At 38.1% G+C, this 12171-nt stretch overlaps 1 protein-coding gene across 1 annotated transcript in view; it reads right to left on the minus strand.

The window, feature by feature from the left end:
* The window catches only part of LRP1B (LDL receptor related protein 1B), a gene marked incomplete at its 5' end in the record, with an annotated part of 885246 nt that overhangs the window by 216645 nt on the left and 656430 nt on the right, over positions 1–12171 (minus strand). Inside the window, one exon of the mRNA XM_084642729.1 lies at positions 6046–6227. Coding sequence (XP_084498855.1) covers positions 6046–6227 — 182 coding nt within the window. The remainder of the gene's footprint in view (positions 1–6045; positions 6228–12171) is intronic.

A 12171-nucleotide genomic window follows, 5' to 3' on the forward strand; every position in this document is an offset into this window, starting at 1 on the left:
ATCTGGATTATCAGAGGGTCATTACCTAAGAATGATTTGGGGGAAAGCAGGAAAGGTGGATTATTTCAGTTTATTTGCCTTATCTTTTAATATTAATACACCCATATTAACTTGGTATGGGTGGGCTCTTCCATAAGAGACTGAAATAGGCTCAAGTATCCTGCCCCCAAGACTTTTGGCAAGTAATCATGTTGTGGGTAGTGATACACATGGTCACAAGGGAAAATCATGGGAACACTGCCTGCTAGGAAATTAGTGGAGCACATTATCATTAAATGACAGGAAAAAAATGAGTTACAAGCATAGGTAAGCTTGTTGGGATGGATGAGAAAAGCTATCCTTGCTCAAAGGCCGTTTTTATTGGCATATAAAAGAGAAAGACAGAAAACCCTCCTCTTCCTTCTCTAATTAGAAGTTAGACAAGTTGTGATGTAACACTAAATTCTTCCTCCTTCATTTCTCTGTCTTTCACACAGAGACAAAAACATCCTCTCTATAAAAGCAGAAGTGTCCTCATCCATTCCCACAAGATGAACTACATCTTTGGGTACAAATAGATCACACAGCACCAAACCTAGTGTATTCTTTCTCTTCCTATGTGCTCTCTCTTTTGCACATAATCAGAGTTCCTTTCTATATATTGATTTGTATTTTTGACTTCCATATATTTAAACAGTTTGGTTTAACAGCACAACCTTCTTAAAACATCACAAGAAATCAATGCTGAAAACCCAGCACCAAACAAATAAAGATGTTAATGTCTGGTTCGACTTTGAAGAGTGACTGTGGAACAAGCATGGGATTCTGTATTTACTGGTCTTCAGTGATTTTCAGAGTAAATTTATTAAATTTATAATTCTTTTTCATTTCCACATTATTGGACTTCAGCACTCAGAGCAAGATTCACTAAAGGACTTAGGCCTCTGACACTTTAGGTGCCTAAATCCCAGAATCAGTCCCCAGTAGGATTCAGAAAACATGAAATTCATAAAACCATCACTCAGCTGCATCCTATGAGCACCTAAACTCTCTCAGTGCCTGAATTTTTGCAATAAAAGTTCCCTAATCATCTACGATTCTGAACTTGGCTCTGACACTTCCCAGGTGAGAGCCCTTGCCACAGGGCTATGGGATATTCTGATGTGTGGTTTCCAAAGTGTCTTCTATTGAAGCTGTTCCACTGTTGATAAATAATTTTAAAAAGTCATTGGAGCAGGGAAAGTGGGTCTTCCATGTCCCAGGTGAGTGCTCTAACCAACTGGCTACAAATTCATTCTCCTGCTTGCTCTCTCTGGACCAATGATGAACCTGTTTCACTGTGGAAAATGACAGAAACATTGGGCCAGAGAGAGAGCCCAAATTTCTTTATGACTCTAGTCCTCAGGAGAGTAAGGATACGTCTACACTTCAAGATGGGGGGGGGGATGATTCCCAGCTTGAAGAGACATACCCACACTAGCTCTGATTGAGCTAGTGCTCTAAAAATAGAGAATAGCTGCTGCAGCATTGCAAGTGGCAGGAAGGGTTAGCCGTCTCGAGTACATGCCTGTGGTCTCAGACTGGCACATACTCAACATGTCCAGCCGCACTCACCCTACTGCAGCTTCACTTTGGCTCTCATTGAGCTATCATGATAGAGTGAGTATGTTTCCTCACGTTGGTAATCACACCCCCAGATCGAAGTGTAGATATACCATCATCTCACTGAATGTCTATGAAACAAATGGCTTGTCTACACTGAACAGTAATGCACACTATGGGGGTATAATTTCTAAAGCTCACTCATGCGCGCTAAAGCTTCCCTAGTGGGTTTTAATGATTACATGCTAGGGAACATTTAGCGCACACCAGCAGGGTCTACACAGACCAATTGATATGCAACACTTTAGTCCACTTCTGATGTTACACCCTTGTAAGGTGCATTACCCCACCATATAGACAAGCTAAATCACTTCAGTTCTTTTTGAAAACATTACCAGGATGACTAATTTCCTTCTCTTGCATCATCACTGGTAAGATTCTGGAGGCCACTTTATGCCCTCAGTTGCCCCTGTGTATTCCCACAGAAGGCTAGTGAGATTACCACGTGTAACAGATGAAAGACATCATCTGAAGACAAAAGGGCAAATTCTACATTCTTTAGCACCAGTAATTAAATCCCGAGTAACTTCACTGAAGTCAATAAAGTGATTTCAGATTTACCCTAGTGTAACGCAGAGCAGATTTTAAAGACAAACACATGAGTAACCGAGACCAGAATCTGTACACAATGAGGCTGTATAGATAAAATTGATGACAGAATTTGGTCTGCAGAATATTTAATACGGGTAATGATGTTTGAGAGGAAGAACAACCCAGCTAGATTCTTGTAGCCTAACCTTAATTTGTATGAATGTCAGTTAGGGGGAAAATAAAACAAACACCATTGTTCTACTAGTAAACTGAGAAAATCTGGTAAAATGGGGTCTTCAGTGTCAGATTTTGCCACAGGGACCAAAAACCTCTGTGCGGCCCTGAGGAAGAGGTATTATGGGGGCAACAGTAAGAGTGCCCTATGCACCTGTGATCCTCATTGGTGGAATGTCTCCTAAGTGATCTTTACAAGCCAGTGCATGGCAGAGTAGCTCTCAGGTCTCATTAACTTGTGCTCAAGAGCAGTTTGGACCCTGGCAATCCCAGATCCAAGGAAAACAGTTTTGCCTGCCAGTTTTGCCTGTGAAAGTATTTTTTTGCCTTATTCCCCTCCTCAGTTGTATCTAGGCTTGCTCTGACAATAATAAAATAATAATAATAACAACAACAACAATAATTGAGGACAGAGCTCTCCATGAACAGAGCTGGGTGACATTTTTCAAATTTTACATTGGGAAAACCTTAATTAATATTGCATTCTATTTTCACAAAGTTTCTTCCTAATTTTTAAATCAACCAAAAAGCTTACTAGAATATCTCAGTTTTTCAGGGGGGGAAATTGGGGAAAATGTTGTGACATTGTTTTTCTTGTTTCTTGGTTTTTTCCCTTAATCAGTTCTACGTGTTTGGAATTATTTCTTTCAATGGAGAAAATATTTTTTAATTTTACATTTTTGTCCCTGTTTCTGGAAACAGTAAGTGTTAAAAATATAGCAGCAAGTATGTTTCTTTGGGGACTTTCAACTCAAAGGTCCAGAAGCAAAATCTACATGTACAAGAAAGCTACTGAAATGCAGTTTCAGGTACTTTACAGAAGAAGGAAACAGAACATTGGCCCAAAGCACACTGCACAGCAATGTGAGGTGGATGGGGAATTTTGGCCACAGACTTCAGTGGAAAACCTTCTCTTATGAAAACTGTGATAACATTTTTAATATCCCTACTATATAGATGGACCATGATTTTTAGCATGTTACCTGAAAGGATGAACTGGACTCATCTAATACCATTTCAATCACACAATAACAACTCAATGAACTTGAAATTTGAGGGGAAAGTACACACACCAAAATCCAACCAACCAAACAAAAAATAACCTGAATGATTTTGGTGATTGTTTTATATATCCAGCACCCTGAAAAGATTTATTATGTTATTAATTTCTATTGTGGCCATTGCTCCCTCAGAAATTATTGAGCCAAGTCATTCTCTAAGAGCCAAAAACTCTGAGCTTAGGTCAGGAACCTAAGTTTTAACTTGCTTACTTTTTACAGATGGTTCTGATAGATGGGCCTGGGGCTTGTATCATCAGAGAAAGAGAATACAGCTTGGCCAAAGACAGACAGGGAAATCAATCAAGGGATCCTGAAAATACTGGGGCTTTTGTAAAGAAGACCAGTGTCTTAACACTGCTCCATTGAGTTCCCTTTTCCTTACCCATCATGCTGACGAGGATTCCACAGCAGCCACTGCTAAATAATTCTTACCCAAAGTGGATGGGTAAGAAACATAATATACTGCCAACAGAATCAGCATTATCTTGCACTACTATATCCAAGTAGGTCTGAAGACGGATAATGCTATGAAAACTGGCCATCTCCTGGACCCAGCACTCCCAGCAAAAGCCCCTCTCCAACTATGAATGCTGATGCTGCAGAGTTGGACAGAGAAAATTGTTTGGGATCACTACGTAAGAGCTAGGTGGTATCATCATGATCATCCTCAAGAAAAGTATACTGCTGTTCTTCCATTGATAGCCCCCACCCCAGTAGCTTCCTTCTGTCAGTGGCATTTGAGATTATTGAAGCCTTAGGAAATAAAGATAGAAAAGAATAATTAATTTATTTACACTAAGACACTATGAGAGCTTTATTTATCCTTATTAAGCAGAAATGTCTCAATGATAAAGTGAGCATTACACATTTAATTCTCATCTGAAAAGGAAACAAAGCAAGCTTTCTCTATTCCGTGATTTCAGATGAAGCAGTGAATGCTACTTGCAAATTTTACTTACCTGAAGAGGGGTTCAGTTACTTCATTCTATTATTTTTATCGGATAGCCCTAAGTAATATTCCTGTTAAAAATGATCTACACTGTAAACATCCATTTTAAGAGCTGAAACTGTATTACAGGAAACAATCAGACTTTTTACGACTTTTTCAACTACATTAACACTGATGTGTTAGTGGCCATTGTTTATACATATATTTATTGGTGACTTGAGTGTGCTTCCTGTTTATGAGGCAACAACTGTACACCAAGTTAAATAAACCCAGGCGGTAAATATTATGAGGTTACAGTTATCACCTCATAAACAGGAAGCACAATGAAGTTGTTGGTACATTGCAATGTCTCACTTAGAAATTAAAATTTTCTTTTGCTACTAGCTGGGTAAAGTGAGAAGTTATTTATTAATTATTATTATTACTACTATTAGTAATAGTAGTAGTAGGTTATGGCCAGCAAGGAGTTGGTGCTTTATAGATAGGTATGACAATAAAGCCTCAGCACTGGAAAGCTTACAACCAAATATCTGACGAAGTTTTTGTGTGAGAAAAATGATTTACTTCATTGATTTTTAATCGATAATTTTGCCCACTACAAATATATCTGGGTGTATATCAACTCTCAAATGGTCAGTGATTTCTGAAGGACAGTAGTCAGTCAGAATACAAAGGTTTGCACAAGAGTATACTTTTAAAAAACTAACTCTCTAGCTGTGAGTTAGTCAGTGCCCATTATTCCTGTAACTCTGGTTCAGTACAGATTTAGATTGGGAAGAAAACAACAATGGTGATATTCAACCTGCATGTAGAAACGTAACATAGATGAATATGCATGCACTGAAAAATTTAACAATGTTGACATTTAAATTGTTATCTGTATGCTGCAGCACAACAAGTTATTTAAATGATGGGGCAGATCCTGCTTTTCAGAACTATTGCTTTGATCTGACTCTTCTGTAGGTTCAAGCAAGGCAGCGCTGGATCTGTTTACATTTTCTTTGCAACTATAGAGTGAACTCTTTTTGTGAAACTAATAGCGAGCCCCAAGAAGTGCCATTTTTGAATGCCACCAAAGGCCAACTCAGGTCAACTACTAACATCTGTATTAAAAAAAAATCACTATTTTGCACATATTAAAATGATGGCAAAACTATTTAAGTCAGGAATATTATTAAACATTTTTCATCCTTGAACTAGTATGCAGAAGAAATCTGAAGAGTGTTTTTTAAAGACACGTGGCATTTCACTACCCACTATTAATTTGGATAACCGCAAATGTAGAAAAAGTAGCTATCACGTAGCTCACTGCAGTGGATACTTTAAATAAAAATGTGACCATTCTTAATGTTTCATATTTAACGTGACACAAATGACATAGGTGACATGATCTTGTATCAAGCTGTGTTATGACACAACAAAAATGATTTTTTCCATAACCTACATTCATCTCCCTGACTATTGCTTTTTATAACATATAAAGACACAATTAACATCTTTTGTTAATATACAATAAAGCTACTAAGGAAAAACTAGACAGTGATAGGTTTGCGCTGGGGAAAAACATATTTGTGGACTTTAATGATAATTCATTATCTAGTTCTGATTTTATATTATATTGTTCCATACCCAGCATGAGGATCTAAAGATAGATCTCTAGGAAACTTAATCCTTTTTTTCACAAGAACAGTGGGGTATAAGCCATTGAGTTTTGATACTTCGATAATCCTTTTCTCTGCATCAGACCAATAGAGATTCTTTCCAATCCAGTCGACAGCTAATGCACTGGGAACAGCTGTGTTATGTACTACCTAGAGGAATTAAGATGCAAAAAGTTAATCATTTAAATACTTAGAAAAATTAACAAGCAAACTCATTTGTCTATGTTTCAAAATGTTTAAGAGAAGAATACAGGATCCACTGTGAAGCTCTGTGGAAAAAAGTTATACAAGATTAATAAAAAAGTCTGATATTTCTTAAAAAGTAGATTTATTTAACAAAGATGATGGAATGTAATTTCTGTCACAGAGAAAGAATGGGGAATCCCAAACAGCAACTGCAGACTGAACCTGGAACTGCACTGGATTGTATTCTGGTATTTTTATTTTTTTTATTTAGTTTTTGGGGACATTTTTTGTTTTGTTTTTGTCAAATCTTACTCGTCATTCAAAAAATGTTCCTTTTTGAATAAACTTGTTTTTAAAAATTTCCCATCATTATGGAACACTGAAAAGAGAAGGATTTTCCACTCTCAGGATAGCTGTTTCTTGGCAACGCCTCTTTCCCCCCTCGCTCCCTCAGGACTACAGTGGGACATGTCCCTCTTCAATGTGACAGTGATGCCAATACTTCAAGGCACGCATGCATAAAAGTACACACTTCTTGCAAAGAGGTGGAAATGTCCTAATGGTAAGTAAGGTGCCTTGCAATATCAGGCAGTTCCCCAATAATTTAATTGTCTGAAATTAGGAGGTAGAACTAGAAGCTTTTTAACAAGTTAGGACTGCTGGATTATATGCAAACTACCAGGAAGGAATTTTGAGGGCAGAAGTAATTGAGTATCCCAGTAAACTAGTTTATGGTCCATTGACTAATGATGGGTTGACCTTAAAAGATGTGATTCTCTGGATGCTTCTGTGGGACTTAACCAAATATATGTAAAGCACATTTGGACTACAGATCTCAACACAGGATTTTTTTTTAAAAGGCCTTCTTGCACTATTTGCTTTTGGTTGGCTTGACATACTGTGCTCCAGGTCCTCACACCCACAGATGTGATGCCAAAAGAATGATGAAGCTGACAAAGCCAACTCAGGATTCTCCTGGCAGCACAAAGACGGTGTTGCTTTCTCTAAACTGCCCCTTCACAGTTCCTGGAGTTGGGGACATTAGAACTGTGAAAGGGGAACAGCGCATAGCTAGTGTGCTCCTGCTTGGAGTAATGGTACTTTGGGGCCCTTGCATCCAGGACAACACAGAATAGCCATGTGTGTCCTTTTAAGTTGTGCCAGTGGCTAAAATGGCCCCCAGCCAGCCCTAGGATAGTGGAGTTTCAAAAAAGCTTACCATCTCTGATCTTGCCTCCCAAAACTATATTGAACAGAGCTCTGCCACAGCCTGAAATTGAACCCTATAGATGAAACTCAACTCAGTTTAGAGGGTCTACACAACAACCTATGTACCACTGAATCTCTTCATGTAGGGCTTAAGTTGTGCAGAGAATATGCTGCTAGTCTTCTGTGCCCTAACAACCCCTCTCCTAATATTTCATATTTTATCTAAGCTTCAAAATTCCACCCATTTAAGTCTATAAAATTAGAACATAATTGAAACAATGTAATGAAGAACCGTTCTATTTCTCCATCCCTGAAAACGGCCGAGCCCTTTTAAACACTGTGCAGTGTGATCATTCAAATATTTTAGCTTATCTTCAAGCCTTTGTTCTAGTCACTGAAGTAGCACTTGTAATGCTTTTGCCCCAGAATCTAAAATCAACATGCAAATCTGAAGCACATAGTAAACTATCTTTCTAATTGTATATAACATTCGTGGCAATTGAAGACTTCCCCTCCAATGTTAACTGTCGATATAGGCTGCAAGATAATCTACTTCAACGATTACTATGGATATGTTCAACAAATATTAGGAGACACAAGGTGGGTGAGGTAATATCCTTTCTTAGACCAAATGTTATTGGTGAAAGAGACAAGACTCAGGGCTCCACAGAGAGCTTGTCTCTCACCAGCAGAAGTTGGTCCAATAAAAAATATTGCCCACATTGTCTCTCTCTCATATACTGGACCCAACATGGATACAACAGCACTGCATTTATTACTTGACAAGATCACCTTTAAATTGTCTTGTTTTGGATACCGAATTTTATTCATATGGACAAAGGGATAGAACATTTTTATTTCCTAATGCCTGAACATTCCCAACCTTATAGTTCACAACCTTCCAAACCTTTACATGGGGCACTCAACAATTTTATGAGAACTGGATCATTCCAGAAACCCTCTTACAATTTACAGTGATTTAGTCACCCTATCTGAAAGCAGTGACCCAAATGATTTGATTCTTTTCTACTACTGGCCCTTGCTCTCAAAGGATATTGAAATTGCTCCTTCAGACTTATTTCAGTAACTGAGGTAAATGTATGTGATATTTTTATAAAAAATAAAAAAAAAGAAATGTGAATTTTACATCAATATCTTTGATTTTAGAGTATTTTTTTTTCCATTTCAAGAAAAAAAATTTACTTGAATCTCACATAATATATAGAAATGTATATCCTTTTATGTTTAAACCCATTTCTTTGAAAAGTTACTCACCGGTACAGTAAGTGGAGTTCTTCACATTGATTGAATATATATAGTCCACTAATATGCCCTGAGTGCTCTTGTACTCTTCAAGAAGGAAATAGACAACAGAGAGGCTTAACTGCTGTCTCTTCCACAGTATCACAGAAATGTAGGGCTGGAAGGGACCTCGAGAGGTCATCTAGTCTAGTCTCCAGGCTTAAATCAAATAAATCTAGATGATCCCTGTTAGGTGTTTGTGTCACTTGTTCTTAAAAATCTCCAATGACAGGGATTCCACAACCTGCGTTGGAAGCCTATCCCAGTGCTTAAACATACTCATCATTAGAAAGCTACTCCTAATATCTAACTTAAATCCCCTTATTACAGATGAAGTTGAAAACTACTTGTCCTACCTTCAGTTGACATGGAGAACAAGTGACTATCTTTCTCTTTATCACAACCCATACTGTATTTGAAGACTATTGTTAGGTCCCTGCTCAGTCTTCTTTTCTCAAGACTATACATGCAGTTTTTTTTAACCTTTCTTCGTAGGTCAGATGTTCTAAAGCTTTTATCATTCTTGTGCTCTCCTCTGGACTCTCTTCAATTTGTTCACATCTTTCCTGAACTATGGCATTCAGAATTGGATACAGTACTCCAACTGAAGCCTCACAAGTGCTGAGTAAAGCACAACAATTAATTCCTATGCCTTACACACAATATTCCTGTTAATACACTGCAGAATGATATTAGCCTTTATTGAAGCTGTATCACATTGTTGACTTATATTCTATTTATGATTAACTTAACCCCCAGATCCTTTTAGCACTACTACCACCTGCAGCTTTGTATTTAATTTTTCCTTCCCAAGTGTAGTACTTTGCACTTACCTTCACTGAATTTCATCTTGCTGATTTCAGACCAATTCTCTAATTTGTTAAGATAATTGTAAATTCTAATCCTGTCCTCCAAAGTGCTTGCACCTCTTCCCAGCATCATGTCATCTGCAAACTGTATAGGCATACTCTGTACTTCATTATCCAACTTGTTAATGAAAATATCGAATAATACTGGACGAGGACAGACCCCTTTGGGACCTCACTATATACTTCCTCAATAGTGAACTACTGATAACTACTCTTTGAGCATGATTTTAAACCAGTTATGCACCCACCATATCATAATTTCATCATTTCCCTAGTTTGCTTGTGAGAATATCATGTGAGACTTTGTCAAAAGCCTTACTAAACTCAAGGTACATCACATCTACAGCTTACCTCTATCCACTATGCCAGTAACTCTGTCAAAAACATAGGACTCCCCAGCCAAGTGGAAGGCAGGCAGTTCATGGAATATATATATATACACACATACGCACACACACACAAACAGGTAGTATATAGGTAAGTAATTTTTCTTTCTTATTCCAGTGCTTGTCAATAGATTGATCAATTGATCTAGATTCATTCCACTCTTGGTAACTCACAAGCAATGATCTGATCTAAGGAAGTGAGTGCTAAGAGTCTACCTAAAGAGAGACTGTATACAGCTCTACCCAAAAGAGTATCTGATATCAGTGCTTCTATGATGGAATAGTGCTTCATAAAAGTATGAACTCCCCTAAGTAGCCACCTTACAGATGTTTATAACTGGAATATTTCACAGGGGTACTGCACTGTCTGTCTGAGCCCTAGTAGAATGAGCCATAACCTGATCTGGGGGTTCTAGACTAGCTATATCATAACAGGCCTTAATACAACCCATAATCTAAATTTACATAGTTTTAAGGTTGAAACTTGATAACCCTTCATTCTCTCAGCAATTGCTATAAACAATCCTGGGAAAGTTCAGAAAGGGCTTTAGTTCTTTGCAAATAAAAGGCAAATAAAATAGGTACATACATCATTTGATTCAAGTGGAAGCCCATGACCACCTTTGAGTGGAATGGATCTCAGAGATATTTTATCTGGATGAAAAACTGAATATGGTATGTCAGCCATGAGGGCTTGACATTCTCCAGTTCTTGTGGCTGAAATGACTGTGATCAAAAACCATCAAGTGATGCAGCAAGGAACAGGTTGCTATAGGTTCAAAAGAAGAGCAGACAGAAGTACAATGAAGTCCCATGGCGGAGGTGGCTCCTTAATTGGTGGACAGACACTAGTAAGTCCCTCAAAAATCAGTTACATTAGGATGTTAAAAATAGAACATCTTTTGATGGCTAGATGATGTATGATGTGCACAGTTAGCAGCTAAGTGAACCCTAACTGAACAAATGGACAACCCTGCATCCTTCAGAGAAAAATAAATAATCTAAAATAATAGGGATTTGGGTATCACAGGAATTGAAATGTCTTGGTTCATGCCAACTTATACACTTTTTCCACTGTGTCACATAAGTTTGTCCAACAGTAGAAAAGACGCACTAATGAATACATTTTGAACGTTTGTGGAACACAATGGCTCTAGGAACAACATCCATCCAGTAGCCGGGTGAGGTTGAGAGATTGAAGTACTCTGCCTTTGTCTTGCATTAATAAGGCTAGTAGAAGTAGTAAGGCCCTTGAGGGATGAACTGACAGCAAAATCAATTCCAGGTACCAGTAATGTCTTTGGCGGGTACGAGAAATTAAAATGACAGAGGCCACATCCTGCCTGATCTTTTTAGCACTCTGGAGATTAAGGGAATTAGACGGTACATATAGAGCAGACCTATTGACCAGGAAGTTACAAATGCATCTGAAAGAGATCCTAGGTTCTGTCATCTCCCTGAATAGACGTTCCAACATGCTGATTTTGTCTGTTACAAAGAAGTCTATTGATGGGTAACCCAATTCCTTAAATATATTCTGTACAACAGAGTCCTTTACTTTCCATTCACAGTAGACGAAAGAAGCAAGCTCATCTTTTCAGCTAAAATGTTCTCTTGGTGAATCATAGTGAGGGATAGCTGATGATGGATACACCAATTCCATATTTGAATTGCCTCCTGACACAACAGGAATGATCTTGCCCTTCACTGCCTATTTATATAGAACATACAGCTGTGTTGTCTGTCATGATTTGAACTAAATTGACTCTGCATACAGGGAAGGACTGCAATACAGGCTCTGTGAACATGACTGATTCCATTTCCAATACCTAGCAGTCTGATGTAACTGAAGCCCATACATTCTTGGAAGAAGTTTACTTAATTTCTGAAGGAACGGATGCCAGGGTCTAGATCTTGAAAAATGATATCGCTACTTTTGACCTACCCATCAAAATGGTTGTTTCACAGCCAATGTAGTCTGATGTGTAAAGGATGCTGAGAAGGTCTCTTCTTTTGAAAACTGTGCCTCTTTCTTGGAGGCTCTGCAACTCTTTGAACCCAGCGCAAATCTCTGTCTTGAATAAGTATGAAGCCTACTCTGTTCTCTTTTAGGGCCAGATATGAATACTCCAAGAGATCACA

Source organism: Lepidochelys olivacea (assembly GCF_965140295.1).
Source record: "Lepidochelys olivacea isolate rLepOli2 genome assembly, chromosome: 11".
Lineage (NCBI taxonomy): Eukaryota > Metazoa > Chordata > Testudines > Cheloniidae > Lepidochelys > Lepidochelys olivacea.